We start from the raw sequence: 18,367 nt of genomic DNA, 5'->3' as shown, positions 1-18,367 counted from the left end.
AAGACCAAAGAGCCCAGCACTCCCAATTCCTGCATGGCTTATGTGGTTCAGGCTTCCAGGGCTGTGTTCCATTTGAGTCCTCCCAGGGATGTTCCCGAGTCTGTTGCTGACCTATTTTTGATCAGTTTGCTCCTCCTTGTCTTTTGTGTTTAAAAGAAATCCCATCTTTGAGCTGTTGTGTTAATGGAAACAAATAGTGGCTTTCAGTCACGTTTTCCCTGCAGATCCATGTTCTAGGTTTTTCCTAAGGGAAGCCAGGTTTAGCAGAGGTGTTCAGGAACTGCTCTAAGCTGGGTATACAGTAGTTTGTTATGTAGATGTTCAGCCTGGAATCTCAAGCAGTTCATTTTGTGAGTGGTGATGAAGAGCTGTCCCATACACTCACTGCACAGGAGGATGTCTGGAGTGGTCATCCCTTCTGGAGGTGATGGGAATTCTCACCAGCAGACTGTTCTCTCTCCTTCCTCTCCTGTTCAGCTTTTATTTTCCCCATAACTCTTCAGTTTTGACTTGCCTGAAGGATGCATCAGGCCCTCACCCTGTGCTGGCTCCGTGGCTCCCACTGGTTTATCCAGAATATCCGAGGGTGAGCTGGGCAAATCCCACCTGCCAGGAGTCTGTGTCCATGCAGGGAAAGAGGCAGTGGAGATGAGGGGTCAGAAACCACTAAAACATGAGCCATTTGAAGCCTTAGTTCGACCCTTTGGGCATCATTTCCCAGCCTGCAGCCAATGGTCTTCTTGGTCATGAGGTGACATTTTTGACTTGGATGGGTCAAAAAGCCATAAAAGTTCCCTGCTTGGTCTTGAAACCTCAGTTCAGCTGTGTTTGCAGTGTGCTTTGAGCTCATCAGTTGGAAAATACCTGCCAGCAGTGGTGTGCTTTGAGTAACCCCATCCTCAGGATTTCTTCCTGTGGAAGTTTTTGCCTTCAGAATGATATTAATTTAATGATGTGTCTGCTTGTATAACCTGTTCTGGACCTGGAATAGCTCAGGAACCAGTTCTCCAGATTAGCAATGCACTGTTTCTAGCACTGCGAATTGGGGTTATTTTTAGGGGGAGAAAACATTTCTGAGGAACAGAAGGGTGTCTGTGGGATGAACTGATCAGTGCAAACTCAGTTACCTGCTAATACGTAAATATGTAAGAATCTCCTCAGCCTGGTCCCAGCACTTGTCCAGTGACCTTTCCCGAGCCCATCTTCCATGGCTGCAGACCCTGCTGGGGCCTGGTGAGACATTAAAATGTTGGGGGCCATCCCCTGTCACCTGAGTCACCTGAGGATGGATGGTCCCTGAGGACTTGTTGATACAACAGACCATAATTGCTGCAAGATGGTTTTGACAATCTGCATTTAAAACCCCAAAATCCCTTTGGGTGAGGCCAGAAGAGAATATTAAATTCTCTTTGTATTTTAAATTCAGTCCTCTCAGACTCTCAAAGCAGAACTGGGATCAGCTGGTTGGGAAGATTTATCGTGGAATCGTAAAATCTCATAGAATGGTTTGGGTTGGAAAGGACCTTAAAAGTCATCTCTTTCCACCCCGTGCCATGGGCAGGGACACCTTCCACTGTCCCAGGTTGCTCCAAGCCCTGTCCAACCTGGCCTTGGACACTTGCAGGGATGGGGCAGCCACAGCTTCTCTGGTTTCATCAGTGTGGTTATGGGGTGGGATTGCAGGTGGACTGTGGGAGCATCCCATGGCAGGAGGAGGAGCAGTGGATCAGGTGCTGGTGATACCCAGCTGTAACTGCTTGCTGAGACAGGTTTATTTTGGGGCACTTCAGTCAATCTGGCTCACTGGTGCTGGTGGCTCTCCAGTGTGACCCACGGACACAAACCAGCCTGGCACTGCCCTGACCGTTGCAGGTTGTGGCTCAGAGAAGCTGCAGAACTTGATGAATGCTCTGGGACTTCAGTAACAGGGTGAGACAACAGATCAGGGCTTGGGAGGAACAGGCTGCTCGGGTGAGAGGTGTCTGGGCAGGTCTGAGGCTCCCAGAGGACCTCGGTGAGGAGCTGGAGGCTCAGCCAGGCTGTGTGAGTGATTGCCAGCAGTAATATTTACCCTTGAATTTCACAATCTGGAAAAATAAATAAAACCCCTGTGAGACTGATGCTGTTTGGGGTTTGTACTGTGGAAAGCTCTCTTTTTTCTGAGATTCAAGGCAGGGATAGTTCAATATCTGCTCAAGATGACTCCAGTCTTGGGATTAGATCAAAGCAATCATGTGAGAGCAATCATGTGAGTTAGAACAGCAAGTGCCAGCCCTGTCATTCAAAGAACCATTATAATTATTAATGCATGATATGAATCTTTCTGTAGTGGTACAGCAAGACTATTAGGGAGATACTTATGGGTATAGGGTGCTGGAGAATGCTGATCAAAGAGGGGTAGGAAATGTCACCCACAAACTGGCACTCAGCAGCCTCAGCCCTCGGTCTGCTCCTCTCATGGGGCTCCCCAAGGTTATCCCACTCTTGGCTCTGGTGGGGAGAAGCAGGAGGGGCCCCTCTGCTCTGCCTTGGGTGGTTGTGGCAGATGATATGGTGAGAACAAGGGTGGTTTTATGGGTGGGGGTTGGTTTCTCCAGCTCCCAGAAATGGGGTAGGACTGTGGAGCTGTTGGAGGTGTCCCCGGTGAAGGTCAACAAAGCCAGTCTGGGGGGAGAACCAGGACCAGAGTAGGGATATTGTAAGACCATAGAATCATAGAATGGTTTGGGTTGGAAGGGACCTAAAAGATCATCTCATCTTGTTCCACCCCCTGCCACGGGCAGGGACACCTTCCTCCATCCCAGGTTGCTCCAAGCCCTGTCCAGCCTGGCCTTGGACACTTGCAGGGATGGGGCAGTCACAGCTTCTCTGGGCAACCTGTGCCAGGGCCTTACCACCCTCACAGAATTCCTTCCAAATATCCAATCTAATCCTGCTCTCTGTCAGTGAGAAGCCATTCTCCCTTGTCCTGGCACTCCAGGCCTTTGTAAATAGTCTCTCTCCATCTTTCTTGTCGGCTCCTTCAGGCCCTGGAAGGCCACAGTGAGGTCACCCTGAAGCTTCTCTTCTCCAGGCTGAACAATCCCAATACTCTCAGCCAAAACTCCTTCTCCCAGGCTGGATCAGTCTCAGTTCAGCAATATTTGGCAATAGGAGGAGAGCAGAATTCATTTCTTTTCCTGCCAGTGAGAGGCTTTAGTTGCTGGGGAGTCTGGCTGGGGGCACTCCTGGTGACACAAAGGTCCTTGTTCTGTGTAGAGCAATGGATGTGAGCAGGATGGATGCCTGGACTTCAGACAAACAAACAACCACCACCCTCCATTTCTACCTTTTCTTTTTAATTGCCTTTCTTTAAGTGGTGATATTTGTGTATTGTTCCCATTAGAGACAATTTACGTTCCAGGCATGGCATTATCAGTCCCTTGGTGTTTGCTTAGGGAAGAAAGTCTAATAGATTTCTGTTGACTTTTTTTATTTTCCCTCCTTCTATCGTTTTTAATACAGGTCTCCATCAGTTTATCTGTGTGGAGGGGGGCTGTGTGTGTATTTATTCCTTCTGGGGAAGAGTTGAGCATCCTGGCTCATATTCTGCCTGTCCAAATCTCTTCCCAGGGAAACTCCTGTGTATTCTAAACCCTTTCTCTATATATTTACTGCAACCAAGACTGTATCCCAGATCCTGGTGATCCTGCAGGGGATGTTATTACTGGAGCATTAACTGTTCCCTAGTGTTCCATTGGAGCTGAACTTTTCAAACATATCCCAGAATAACTGGTCCTGACCACCCCTCTTGGGGTGTCACCAGGAGGATACTGGGGTGACCTGCCTGGGAGTTTTTTCTAGAGTGGATGTGGAGAATTTACCTGGAATTCTGGACATATGATGGGAAGTACAGGAACAGCACTGGAGAATTGTCACATTTCTCACAATTAAGCCTAAACCCACACTGAAAAGTGAACAGAGTTCCATTATCCTGGTGAAAGTGGTCTCTGCACTGCAACCTGTCCCTTGGGGTCTCTGAATAACAGGGTTCAGTTGGGGTCCAGAAGGTGACCAAGGGAATGACCAAGATCTCCAAGTTGGAGACAACCATTAATATTGTTTATGGGGTTCATGTCTAGATTAGGGAACCCCTGACTGAGACAGGTGGGATTTATGGGTGTTTGCACCATGTAGGATGGGGGCTGTAATTTTAGTTTGCAAAGTATATTGAGCCCTTTTGATTTACCACTGACTGATGGAGTGACCTTGAGCAAAACACGCCGTCTCCCTACGCCAGGAGAGGAGAGCAGGGCAGGAGGGGTTTGACAAGGCATTTTTCATTTCAAAATGCCAGTTCACTGAAACTGGAACTCTTCAGGAAAAAAAAGTATCAGTTTGGGTGGATTTCTCATTTGGAATTTTTTGGGGTCCAATGAAAAAGTTGTTTGGTTTTTATTTCCCAGCTGACTTTTCTTCCTGAGTTAACTTTTTATTTCTAGTAGCTGCAACAAATATTTCAGAGGTCAGAAGCAAACCATCTGGAGCCTACCTTATACTAGTTCAGATCTTGAGGTTGCAATATTTGATTTTTCTCTTGCAATTCAGAAATTTTCCAAAATCCTCATCAATTAGCACGAGATGGACAAACCTTCCCACCAGTAATGGGTGGTGCTGCCAGCTGCAAACAGAGAGAGTGTTTGTCCTGTCTGTGACCAGCTGTGGAGCCCTGCTCCCTCTGTATCTGTGAGGAGCCTTGGCAACTCCAGGCAGGAGTGTGCAGAAAGGAGCTGCAATTCCATGTCCACCTGGATGCCTCTTCCCCTGCTCCCTCCGAGGTGAAGCGCAATTGCTTTTTGCCCTTCCCCCTCTGATCTCACCAGATTGAAGCAGGGAAAGACTCCACCAGCAGGACCTGCCTCTGGATTTGCAGTCAGGAGCCATCCCCAATAACCATCAGGCTGTCAGCTCCCCCCACCTCCCACCTCCCCCATCACTCACCAAAAGGAAAAAAGAGCCGGAGCCCCAGCTTGAAATATATCATGCAATAGTGTATCATGAATTTCTTGTGAATCACATTGGTGAAGCAGGTTTATTTATTTCCGAGACTCTAAATCAATACAAAGTAGGTCTCTTAGTTCTGAAGCTGGGATGGAGTGGGAAAAAATGAGCCCATTGTACTCTTAAAACTTTGGGGAAAGGAGATGACAGCTATATAATTCCATTTACCAGGCACTAGGGGCTTTAATGTGAAGGTGACAGGGAGCTCTTTGTGCATTTAGAGCACCATATCTTCTAAATAAAAGATCTGTAGACTTGATAGTGGAGTATAGCTCTGACTTTAATAATCTCCAAGCATTAGACCGAGCCAATCTGTTCCCCAGTCAGAAGGGTCCCCCACCGAACGCTCGTAAATTAGAAGTGCGGGGACTGCACGGATTCCTGGATTGGGGATGCAGGAAGGGCCCTGTGTCTCCAGGCAGAGAGGAGCTGTCTCTGCTCCCACTGCCTTGCAGAGAGGCTGGGCTGGGGAAGGGGTTTATGCTGGAGCATCCCACCTCAGCTTGGGTCTCCTCTTGTTCCTGCTGTTTTCCCCTCTAACGACACGATCCGTGTGGGGGAAGAGCCGAGTGCTGGAAATGAGCACTGAGATCTGGCGAGGCTTGACATAATAGCAGCCAGGTTTGAAGTTCCTACATTGTGTTCCTACGTTTTTTTTCTGATGAGACATTCATTCCCATCATTTCTGCCTGTTTATGAAAAATAGGCTATTTATAGGACGTGCATGTGCCTCTTCTGCTTCGGGTTTCTGGCAGATGATATAAATTGTGGGATGGGAATTGCAATTATTGAAATTATTCGGATAAAAATCTGGCACTTATATTCGATATAAACACATGATATGCTCGGAATAATAACAGCACTTATGTTGCATAATGATTCCCATTCAAGCCCTCTGCTGTCATTTTTTTAGATCCTTCATCTTGGATGAAACAGATGAGCCAACCCAGCCCTCGGCCAGCCCAGCTTTGCAGGGAATGTCCCAACTCACCAGCAGCTCAGGTTCTCAAAGGAGAAAGCAGCTGGTCAGGATGGGTTGGAGAGCTAGAAAATTATTCATATGCACATGGCATGCCTATAAACCCGTTGAGGACCATATTTTGGAGGCTGGAAAGGCTGCTTTTGTGCTCTTGGAAGTTCTGTCTTCAGGAGCCTCAGCTCAGGACTTCTCCAGCACATTCCCTTGTACCCTTGGATATTTTCTTGTGGAAATGTTAGCACAGCAATATGCATTGCACTGTTTAAGATTGTTAATTGGAGATTGAATTACTTGTCAACCTTTAGCAATGGAGCCCTGTGAGGTGGGAGTGGGGGTGGCAGAGCCGAGGGACGAGCGGTCGCCCTCGTGTTCCCAGACCCAGTCTTGCTGTCTCTGGGCTACCTTTCTGCAGGAGCCTGGAGTGCCAGGACAAGGGGGGATGGCTTCCCACTGCCAGAGGGCAGGGTTAGATGGGATATTAAAAAGAAATTCTTCCCAGTGAGGAGGGTAAGGCCCTGGCACAGGTTGCCCAGAGAAGCTGTGACTGCCCCGTCTCTGCAAGTGTCCAAGGCCAGGTTGGATGGAGCTTGGGGCAACCTGGGGTAGTTCCTGCCCATGACCAGGGAGCTGGAATGAGATGAGTTTTAAAGTCCCTTCCCACCCAGACCATTCTGGGATTCTGTGATCCTCTTGACCCCCCTGAGTGCCTGGTGCTTGCCCTGGGGGTGGAGCAGCTTGTTCTGCCTTTGGGCTGTGCTGAGGTCGGGGGGTGATTTGGAGCTCCCCTGTGCTCCCCTTCCCTGCTCCTTCTGAGTACCTGCCCAGGGCTCACCTGTGCACATCCATGTCCCAGACACTCCTCAGTACCACCTTCCCCTGGGGCTGGGGCCCTGCTGTCTCTGCTGCCAGCCCTGCCAGGTAAACACAGCCCTGGCTGGGCGTGCAGGGGATTGCACGTGCACAGCCCTGCACTCCTCTGGAATGGCTGCAGCACTCGGGAGAAGGAGCTGCATATTTATCTTGATCTCCAAAAAGGGATTTAAGGGCCAGAGCAGGCGGTATATTAGGCTGTTTCATTGCCTGTCAGCAGTGCTAAACCTGAGCTGTCTGCAGTGTCTCCAGATAAGCAGTAGCAGAGGCCCATTTTGCATGTACATACGTTTGCATTAGTTCAGAGAGGGGGAGTTTAAACCCTCTTTATTTTTATTTTCCTCTGTGGAAAGCATTTAGCTAGGCTTGTGCCTGGCATCTGGAGGCTTGGGCTTTTCTTATCCTTGAACCTAAATCTACGCTGCTGTCTTTTCTACCATGGCTTTGCGTGGCACTGATTTTGTTAGAGGAAGATGAAGATGTTTCAGCTCAGAAGGGAGACCCAGGAACATCCCTGAGCTAAACCACTGTGCTTACATTTTATTCTAAATTTTTGGGACTAGTTGTGTAACTTCTCTGCCTCGGTTTATTCTCTACATAAACCTTGAGTGACATCTGCCTCTTCTTCTCTCTCCAAAATGAGCAGTGCTGGGTGTTTGGTGGGGGAGGCCAGGCCGTTTGCGTGTGTTTCAGGGGTTTTTTAAGATCCAAATGAAGCAGGTGTGTAATGTCCTCTGTCTGTTAGAAAGACTCAACCCATAAAAATAACAAACGGCGTGTATTTGCTAGAATGTCAAAGTTATGAGTTTATTTTGTAATGATGTGCTCCTGCCTTCATGAGGTAAACTGGCCGTGGCAGAGGTGTTATTAGTAATATGGAGTCAGTGGAGCAGAAAGCCGAGTGACCGAGAGATCAGTGTATCAGTCAGGGAGAGGGCAAATGGGAAGAGACAGCAGGAGAATGAGAAAAGAGCCGCGGTGCCCGGGCTCAGATTAGAGATGGAGCTGTGCAAGAGAATGAGAAGCCACAGCCTTGTTCTGTCCAGCCTCTCGAAGGAGCTGCTGGGGCTTTGTCTTTGCTGTACCAGTCTGGGTTTTTTTTTCCCCAAAAAACCACTCTACCAGTTGTCTTGGAGCAATTTGGAATTAGTGAGCTGAGCTGGTCTCAGACGTGTATTGGCTCTGTTGCTGCCTGGGGAAGGGCAAGGGGTAAAACTGCCCCCTGCCTCAGTTTCCCCACTTGTATCATTCCCCTTGGGGATTGTAGAATTCCCAGTATGGTTTGGGTTGGAAGGAATCCTAATTTCAACCCCCCTGCCATGGGCAGGGCCACCTTCCACCAGATCAGGTTGCTCCAACCTGACCTTGGACACTTACAGGGCTGGGGCAACCACAACTTCTCTGGGCAACCTGTGCCAGGCCCTCACCACTCTCACTGGGAAGAATTCCTTCCCAATATCCAATGTAACCCTTCCCTCTGTTTCCTGGGGATCACTGTCCATTCTGATGCCTTGGGATCAGTGTCCATAAGCTCTTACTTGCACAGGGGGCTTGAGAAGATCTGTTGGGAGTATTTTGCTCCATCCTTTTCGTGCCCAAGTGATCATGAGGTGCTGCAGGGATGGGTTTGTGTGTCTCTCCTTACCCAACACCTCCTCGTCACAACCCCATCCCTGATGGTTTTCCCGTTTTCCTTTCCCAAGGTGCTTGGACGGGAAGTTTACACCTCCAACAACCAGCTGGGCGGGATCCAGATCATGCACAACAACGGGGTGACACACGACACGGTCTGTGATGACTTTGAAGGAGTCTACACCATCCTGCAGTGGCTTTCCTACATGCCAAAGGTAATTCCTGGCCCTGCAGAGGCCCAAGGTGCCACTACCTGTTTGCAGGGTTTGGGGGCCGGGTGCTCTCTCTGTCTGGGGGTTTTTTTCTGTGTTGTTATGGTGTCCTACACAATGGTTTAGACTGGTGGGCATTATGGAATTAAGTAAATAAAGTAGATTTTGTCTTAAAATGCTGCAGGAATATGGGGCAGCCTGGAACTGCCTGGGGTATCTTCACATCAGCCTCCTGGCTGCTGCCCACAGGACCTTCTGCCATAACTGGGCTGTCTCTGGCTGAAATGACTCCAAAAATCCCCTCTGAGGCAGCAATTTGCAGAGCTGATGTATATGTGTGAGCTGCTCTGCAGCCAGGAAGAGAACAACATGAACACACAGGTGACCTTCCTGCAGGAAGGAGGGCATGGAAGGAGGCAGGAGCCCTGGTCACCTTCCAGAGATTAAATTGCAGCCCCTCATTTATCTGGATATGCCACAAGTTCAAGAGCAAATTAAGCACAGTGTGTGCCAGAGGAGGCCAAAGGGGGGGTTTGAGAGAGGATGGAGCACTTTGGAAGTCTCTTCAGGCTCTGGCAAGGCTCTGGGGTCCCATCAGTCTCAGAGGTGTGCAGTGGGGGAAAGAGAAATCTGAGCACGTCCTTTGGAGCTGGGGTTTGGTTCGGGAGAATCACTGCCTTCAATATTTTTCTTTTTCCCTTAGAATATACACAGCCCTGTGCCTATCCTCAAAGCCAAGGATCCTATAGACAGAACCATTGACTTTGTGCCCACCAAGGCTCCCTATGACCCTCGCTGGATGCTGGCTGGGCGCCCCAACCCGAGTACGTCCCTCTGTGGTGGCCAGGACATGCAGTGGCACACCTTGGTTTCAGTACTTGTTGGCAAGGCTTTATGTCTGCAATCCAGATATATTTCAGAGTTTACGAAATAATTTGTTCTAAACAATTTGAATATAATTTTATAAATATTTTTATGTAATATCTAAAAATAGGATGTAAATTCTGAGTGCTCGAGGTCACCTACAACTATTACTTTTATAGGTTATGTAGTTACTTAGAATAGTTACTTTTATAGATTTTGTTACGATTTAGAGGAAAGTCCATACACAAAGGGTCTGTATGGTGAAGGAATCCCAGTATTCCTGCAGATCTTGGGGAATTATTGTATTGGCACCACTGCAAACCACGGAACCCCCGCTGGGGTTGTTGCAGCCTGTGTAGGTGCAAGCTGCAAACTGGGTGACCATTACTCCTGCTGTTATTAATGAGTTTGGGGGGCTAAAATGAGATTTGTGATAAACTAAGTTTTCTGGTTTTGGATAATATTTTTTCATCATCTCTCAAGTAATTCATCCAGCTGTCTGAGCGCCGCTAACGCCGGCTCCCAAATCGAGTGACTTCAGATTTTAATTTAGTGGAAGCGTTAGGGAAAGCAGATGATTCCCTGTGATAAGTTAAAGCAGATATCTCCTAGGTGAAAAGTTAAAGCCATTTATTAGAGGAGATATTGCCGTGATATTCTTCAAACTGACGCCCGACACGAGGCCAGAATCTAAACGATCAGCTTTGGGCTTGCGATAAAGAGATAATTTTGAAATGGATGGTCACATTTTACAGTGGGGCCACAGAGGCAAGGAATGTAGAACACAGTAATTACAAGTTTGGTCTTGATAAAACACTCTCCATCCTGTTTAAGTCAGCAGAGGTTACTGTGCTTGGATCTCCACTTTTTAATTGGTTTTGGACTTGGGTTTGCAGAAGCAGAGGTGCTTGTTCAGATTAAAAAGTTCCTCGGGAGCTGTGTGCCAAGGGGTGAAGCTGGGAGGCATTTGGGGTTTTTTGGGGACTTTTTTGTGGATTTTTTTTTTTTTGCAGAGCTTCCCAAAGCCCTAGTGCAAAGCAGGTGCCCCCAGGGCGATGTGTTTTCTGTAATTGTGTCTGAGTTCTAAAACACCATCAAAATTTTCATATTTAGTTCCTGGGTCTGTACAACATTCCTTCTTTAAAGGAAAGATCAGGCAGAATCAAGGGAGAAAATGTGAGATAAGTTTTCAAATAGAAATAGGTGTTTTGAAAAACATCTTTAATGACTTTACTGCCTTTTTGACAAATGTTTGTAGTCTTGACAAAACCAGAGTTATTTATTTAAAAGCAGGGGAAGTCCCTCTGCTACCCGAACCCCATCGTTTAACAATAAATGATGCTTTTGCTGATAAATTGCTGCCTTTATGCAGACTAGGAAATGAAATAAGACACGATGGCTGAAGGCAGACAAATGCTCTGCTGTCTAATGTTCCCTTGTATTGTCATCTATTTAAAAATAAATAAATAAGGAGACAGTGCCACGTTCCCCAGGTGGAATTTTCAAGCAAGTTTCAGTTGCTGCTTTGATACTCTCTTTTTTAACCTCCCTCCCTCTGTCCTCCTCTGATATTTCCCTGTTTTCCTCTCCCTCTAGATCAGAAGGGGCAGTGGCTGAGCGGGTTCTTCGACAACGGTTCGTTCATGGAGATCATGCAGCCCTGGGCACAGACAGTCGTGGTGGGGAGAGCAAGGTGAGTTCTGAGAGGTGTTTCAGACAATTGTAGAAACCAAGTTTTGGTTACCCTTTGCATTTGTGTAGAACACAATGTCCTGTGGTTATTTATTTCTCTCTACATGTGTACCTGTGTCTATCTAGTGGAAGGTGTCCCTGCCCACGGTGAGGGGTTGGAATGAGATGATCTTTAAGGTCCCTTCCAACCCAAACCATTACATGATTCTGTAATTCTGTGATTTAAAGGCTTTTAGGCCCCTGTGCCAGGGAGTGGAAATCAGTGATTTGGCAAAGCCAGAAGCTGCTCTGTCCAGGCCCACGCTCAGCTTTGCTTGCAGTTCCTTTCTTCTGACAAATTCCAAGTGGCTTTGGACTCTCACACAGCAGGGATATATAACACAAATGAAACAGACTCCTTTCAAAAGCAGTGGCACTTTGAAAAAAAAACAAATATGAATGTATTCTTCTGGGATTTTTACTGTAAGTGCTGCCAAAACTCATCTCTTGTATGTATGTTTGGAATATGTGTGCTGTTGGCTGTAAATTGTCTTTTATTATTCTATGGCAACTTGTCCAGGGACACACTATAAAACAAGATGTAGCATCTTCATGTGCTGGCCTGATAAAATTTATATGAAGTATTATGGAAAACAGAAGTTGTTTTGAGCTGTTTTCAAGTTCAATAAATAACTGTAATACTTGGATAAAGATGTTCTTTATTAGGTCACATGGGCCCTAATATAGAAGTTATAAGTTACCGATTTAAGACGGCTTCTGCAATTACGGGGTTCCAGCAGACTCTTAATCATAGGGAATGGGAATATTTCCAGCCCCTCAGTGCACATGGGCCCTGTCTCTTCCCTGCCTGTATGTGTGTCATCCAGCTTGGGGTGGCTGAGGAGGGAGTGTGGGCTCTGCTGGGACTCTGTCCTGGGAATGTGGAGCCGTCATCGGCAGCACGGTGGCTTTTGTGGGAAGTGGTGGTTGGATTTGGTGTCAATCCCAAACTCGGGATGATGGCAGGTGAAGGGTGGTGTGGAGATGTGGATGTATCATTCAAAATTTGGTTTTGGTTTGTTGTGTTTAATTTCTGGTGAGGAACGTGCCCATTTTTAGAACTGAATTTGGCTTTGGGAACTGTGGCTTCTCCTCTGGTGCTCTCCAGCCGCTCGTCCCTGCTCTTCCGAAGGCCAGAATGCTGCTCCCACTGTTTGATGTGTTATTTGTCTCTCCTGGGTATTTTGATGCAAATTGGAAAAACTATCTAGTTGTGTAAGAGTTGAAATAGGAATTCTGATTTGTCTGCCTTGTTTCCAGGCTGGGAGGAATACCTGTAGGAGTAGTTGCCGTAGAAACAAGAACTGTGGAGCTCAGCATTCCTGCTGATCCTGCAAACCTGGACTCGGAGGCCAAGGTGGGTTGAACACTTGCCCTGTTCCTTGTTTGTCCTCTGCAAATGTCTCTGTGGAAGAAGCACCTGTTTGGGTGGGATTTTTCCCCCTCAAATGTGGTACAAATGTGTAACCATTCCCTGGTGAGGTGGGAACACCGGGCAGCTGCTGGGAGGGGTACCTGGAGCGTTGTGTTGGCCATTCCTGCAGGAGACACGTTCCCCAGCAGTCCTGCTTCCCTTAGGACTCAGATGAGGTGCAGGGACAAGGGCCCAGGAGATGTGACAAGCAAAAGTCACTTCCCTGCTCACTTACTGTGACCAGAGGGTTTCATGGTCTTCCTACTCTGACATTTTGCTTTTCCGATTCCACAGCTCTGGCCCTGCCTCATCCCTTTGGGATTTTCTCCTCTCCTTTTCTTTCTCTTCCTTCCTTCTTCCCCTCCTTACAGCAACTATAGTGTCAGGCTTTCCATACCATCTGTATTCTTAGCTAAGTGACTGGGAATGCTCCTGTTGATATTGGTGACAAAAGGATTGTCCCAATTTTTCCGTGGCCAAGCAGATCCCATGCACTCCACGTGCTACATCCCTCATTGTTTATCCCACATCTCAGCCACTGTTGAGTCTGTTTCTGTGTTTTTCTGCCATCTCTTACATGGGTGTGTTCCAAGGCTTAACAGTGGATTCTCCTTCCCAACAGATAATCCAGCAGGCTGGTCAGGTGTGGTTCCCTGACTCTGCCTTCAAGACTGCAGAGGCCATCAAGGACTTCAACAGGGAAGGGCTGCCCCTGATGGTCTTTGCCAACTGGAGAGGTTTCTCTGGTGGAATGAAAGGTAACCAGCATTTTGGATCCTTGTTGGTGTGTCCTGGAGGGTGGTTTGTCTTGACTGCTCAGAGGGCACCACACAGTCCTGCTCTGAATTTTGTGGGGTGCCAGGAGTGTGAGATCACTCCTTTGGAATTTAAAAAAGTTAAAGAGGTAAGAGGCCTCTTACCTGTGTGTGGCAGCTCATCAGCACAGGGGAGGAGTTACAGGGGCACTGATGTGCTGTGGAACTGTGGAAGTGCAGTGGAAGTTCCTGCTCTGGAAGGCTCACAGGGTGACAGAGGCTGCTGGGCTCTGCTGTCTCATTAGAAGGACACAAAGCAAAGCCTCTGAGTTGGCAGATGCAAAGATGGGAGGTGGCAGAAGGTGGCAAAATTATTTCCTCTGGAAAATACCTGTTACCTTTCAGGATGGATTCTGCTCCATGTGCTGCTGCTTTCTCCCTTTGTGACTTGCTTTCCCAACCACACAACAAGTTGCTGATGTAATTTTACTTTATTTATTTACCTTATTTAGACCTTTAATATTATTTTGCCTTAAAATGTCAGATCTGGCTTTGCCAGTGCACTTTGCTGGGTTCCTCAGAAACTGAGTTTAGTTCTGGATTTGGGACTAAAAGCCCAAGGTGGAAAGAGGCAGCACGAGGTTGTTAATATTTATATTGCATATCCCAACTTACTCCTCCCCAGCTGGGAGGAGGAGGAGGAAGAGGAGGGAAGGACAGAGCCATTGCAGTTGGCACCTTGCTCCGTGCATTTTCCTGCCTCTTGTTTGCTGGTGGTGTCTCCTGACACTCTCTGTGTCCCTTGGGGAGTTGTTTGCAGTTTTGGTTTCAGTGCTGACTGGGGATTATGCAGGGAGGGAAAATAAACAATTATGCCACCCCTCAGTGCACACAAACACACTGCCAGGAGCCGACTGCACTGTGGGTAAAATGACTCCAAAATTGTGTGTAATGAGTAGGAAAAGATTAGAGACAGCTCTTGCTATGCTGAAAATTGACATTAGCGGAGGGGGGAGGGGGAAAAAAAAAAAAAGAGGGGGAAAAAAAATACCCCCCTCCTCCCCAGTCGGCCTAGGAGGTCTAATTCCCGCCGTAAAATAAATAAATAACGCCATAAATAACGGCGGCTCGCGGCGCCGGTGCCGGCGGTTTCCCCCCAACGAGCTCTCTCCGGCCAGAAGGCTCTTCAGCATAATGCAAAATTAAATTATGGAAAAAAAAACCAAAAAACTGGCTTGAATATTTAGATGGAGGAGCCATTTGGCGGGGGTTTATTTGGGCGAACCGGCGCTGACCCACGACGGGGGGACATCAAGCGTGAAATTCGCTGGAAATTAGCACCGGGGTCCCGGGCTCGGCGGGGACGGGCTGATAGGATGCAAATCCCCACGACATTAAACTGTGCTGCGGGGTCACTCACGGCTGGGGCTTCGTGTTTTACTTATTATTTTTGCCCGGGACAGGTTATAAATAACGATAAAAAAATAATAATAATAATAATAATGCTAATGATAAAAGAAAAAATAACCCGGCGGAATGAAAAAGCGCCGGTTTTAAACCCCGGAGCCCCCCGGCTGGCGGCGGGGTTTTGTGTGTCCTGGGTTTGTGAGGGGGCACGATGTGCCTCAGCCAACGTTGCCTGGTGTTTACCTTCAGGTCCCATCTGATAATGCAGCCAAGCTGGTGAGATCCGTTCCAGCTTCGGAGGTTCAGGGCACGTTGCCCGGCACGGTGGGGATGCACAGAGCTGTCTGCAGCCTTCCCAGCACGGCTGGTGCACTGAGGGCCAATATTTACACACATGGTGTGATGATAAGAGCTGCCAGCAGGCTTGGGGTCTGTGTGGGGTGGACACCGATGCTCAGAGCAGCAGAGACCAGGACAGAGCTCTGTGAGCACTCCCTGCCCTCCTGCAAACCCAACACTGGGGCACTTCTGCAGCATCTCCACCTTGCAAGTGGCTTATTAAGAACAGCCTGTTCTTAAAATGTTTGTGGTGTTCTTGGCTCACGGTGGTGGTGGAAGTGTCTGGGGTTAGTTTTGAACACAGTTAAGTGTGTTAGTCACAGTATTAAGTTTATGGAGTCTGCACCCTGCCAAGGCACTGGAGCACAGAGCACTGGGCACCACGGGGCCCCTACCACCTGCAGCAGGTAAAGCTGGTGCTCTGTTTTCCTTTGTAGGAGTGGAGAATGCAGCAGAACTGCCAAGAAGAGGCAGCTGTCCCAGTATGGCAAATATTTTATAGTTTCACACTCAAATAGGATGTTGAGGTAAATCAGGGAGGTCGTGTGTTGTGGAGGTCAGATGTGGGCACCACTGGCAGGTGCCTTGGGCTGTCTTTGCAGGATTTATGTGATCTTTATCAACTGTACTTTTATTTCTTAAAAATAGACATTTTTTGAATTTCCACTCAAAGTGCAGGCAAATGGAACAGTTAAGACTTAACTGAGTACAGAACCATAGGGTCCTGAAGTTCCTCCTCCTCCATGGCTCTGAAAGGCTGATCCTGAGAGATCTGTAGGCACAGAAATACTCCCCTGACCACCTGATGGCACCTGGTAAATAAAACACTTTCCCAATACCACCTGCTAAACCCAAAGGAGGTTTGGAGCTCTGAGGAAGAACCGAGTTCCCCCAGTTTCTCTGCTCCTCCTCCCCCTGCCCTGTTCAAACAAGTGGTGCTGCTCTTTTCTGCACTTCACCTGAGTAAAATATATACCCGTGGCAGGGGTGAAAAATGTATTGCTAATTACATAATTATTTTATTATGTAGCACTAGTAAAAAATGTCTAGTAAAGGATTAATTCAGTTAAAATAATTTGAATCAAGCAATTATTTTCTTAACACTGGAATTAGCTGAAAGTACTTCAAGTGGTTTATTACTAGCACTACATAATAAAATAATTGTATAATTAGTAATAAATTTGTCACCCCTTTTGAGTCTTTTTCTTTGCTCAGGACAAAGGGAAAGGTTGGAGTTTGTTTGGTTCTTAGTCCCCACTGTCTCTGCCAGGATTTATATTTATTCCCAATTAGAGGGAATAAATTGTTCTTCTCTTTGTCAGAATTGGATCTCTCTTAAATAACATGAAATTCCTTTTCTTGGGTACTTGGACAATGACCTTGGAAATGAAGTGGAGATCACATCAGTGCAAATATATATAGATATTATATATATATATATATGTATACATACCACATATATTTTATACACCTCTCTCACTTGCTCTATATATGTTAGTGTGTGTGTATATATATATATATATGTATGTATATTTATATAATGTAAAAAAGTGTGTGTGTGTTTCCCAAGGAGTCAAAAGCTTGATTATGTTCATGTTAATGCTTAACACTGAAATGAGGGTTAAATGACAAGTGGACCTTGGCTGGAGTCTCGTTCCTCCCCAGAAATGGTGGTTTTCTCAAGTGATAGAAGAATTTTAGATGAATAAAAGTCTCAGTCTTTTCAGACTGTTTATTACAGCAGGTGTGTGGGATATATAAATAGAGCTCCTTATTTTTCCTGCTCTCTGCATTGGTGTTTTAAAAAATTAGGCAAACTGGGAGGGTCCAAGCAAGGAAGCAAAATGATGAAGGGGGTCGGGATAGTGTCCTGGGAGAGATGAGGGATGAATTCCTGTAGTGTCTAAGGGAAAAAACCCACTGAAAAGCCTCCTGCTATTTGTAGTGAGCCTGAAGGAGTAGAGAGATTATGTAGGGTGGGACAAGGGGTAGTAACATGAAATTAATGGGGAAGGAGGGGAAGTTTGGCTGAGCACTGAGGAAAATCTCATCTGTTTGGCTGTGGAAATGCCCCTAAAGAAGCAGTAGATTTATTGTGTGGGATTTCTAAATGGAAGCTTTCAGAAGCACTGGGGAAGAACAGTCCTGTGTGAACAAAGAGATGGACTAGATGATCCTAATAACTATTTTTCATTTCTTGTATATTTGATTTAATACTTCCATATATAATTATATGTAACAAAATATATATATTCAAGAGTGCCTGTTTCCATTACAAACTGTATCCATTAGAAACTATACCATCTCATGGAAATTCTTTTGCCTTCCCTTTCTCTCTTTTTATTTAAATCACCTTTGGGGCTGATATTTTCAATGTAGTGTCTTTACACAGTGGAGTTGTTCTTATTAATTTTGAGCAAAATGCCTTAAACAAATTTTAATGGAAGGAGAGCGGGATGCTGCTTCCCATCCCTCCCCACACACATTTTTATGAAGATCTGGAAAAGCTCTGTTGCTGTCAGGTGTGTTTTTATGCACGTTACGTGAGTTGTGGGAGAGGTGCAGGGCAGTGAGTCTGACATTGGGCAGCTTGTGCTCGTGTTGAGTTCAGAAATACCCAGCCTGACTTCCTGAACTGCGGGAATTCTCCTTGGATTGGCTGGGAATCAGGGATGGATCATCTCCAGGGCACCTGCTGTAGAGGGGCTGGTGTGAGCTGAGGACCTGCAGCCCTGTGAGTAGATGTGTTTTGATGGGAAGTCACCAGACTGGATTTCCAGAGTGGAGGTGCCATGTCTGGGAGCAGGAATGGTGTGGGAACATCCTGCAGGCTGGAGAGGGACTTTTCACAAGGGCTTGCACTGATAGAACAAGGGGGAATGGCCTTAAACTGAGGGAGGGTAGATTCAGTTTGGATTTTAGGAAGAAATTTTTTAATATAAGGGTAATGAGGCCCTGGCACAGGTTGCCTAGAGAGGAACCCGTCCCTAGAAGTGTCCAAAGCCAGGTTGGATGGGGCTTGGAGCAACCTGGGCTAGTGGAAGGTGTCCCTGGCCATGGCAGGGGGTGGAACAAGATGAGGTGATCTTTTAGGTCCCTTCCAACCCAAACCATTCTATGATTC

The 18,367-nt window shown here is 46.9% G+C and overlaps 1 protein-coding gene across 8 annotated transcripts in view; it reads left to right on the top strand.

Annotated features, from left to right (window-relative positions):
- ACACA (acetyl-CoA carboxylase alpha) overlaps window positions 1-18,367 on the top strand; it is a 117,370-nt gene that overhangs the window by 83,837 nt on the left and 15,166 nt on the right. For all 8 annotated transcript variants that reach the window (XM_032707154.1, XM_032707150.1, XM_032707153.1 and 5 more), the window contains 5 exons: window positions 8,593-8,736; window positions 9,437-9,557; window positions 11,194-11,290; window positions 12,589-12,685; window positions 13,365-13,500. In XM_032707154.1, the coding sequence (XP_032563045.1) occupies window positions 8,593-8,736; window positions 9,437-9,557; window positions 11,194-11,290; window positions 12,589-12,685; window positions 13,365-13,500 (595 nt within the window). The remainder of the gene's footprint in view (window positions 1-8,592; window positions 8,737-9,436; window positions 9,558-11,193; window positions 11,291-12,588; window positions 12,686-13,364; window positions 13,501-18,367) is intronic.

This window comes from Chiroxiphia lanceolata, chromosome 20, assembly GCF_009829145.1.
Source record: "Chiroxiphia lanceolata isolate bChiLan1 chromosome 20, bChiLan1.pri, whole genome shotgun sequence".
Lineage (NCBI taxonomy): Eukaryota > Metazoa > Chordata > Aves > Passeriformes > Pipridae > Chiroxiphia > Chiroxiphia lanceolata.
The sequence above is the reverse complement of the archived record's forward strand: the minus strand, read 5'-3'. Positions and strand labels throughout refer to the sequence as shown.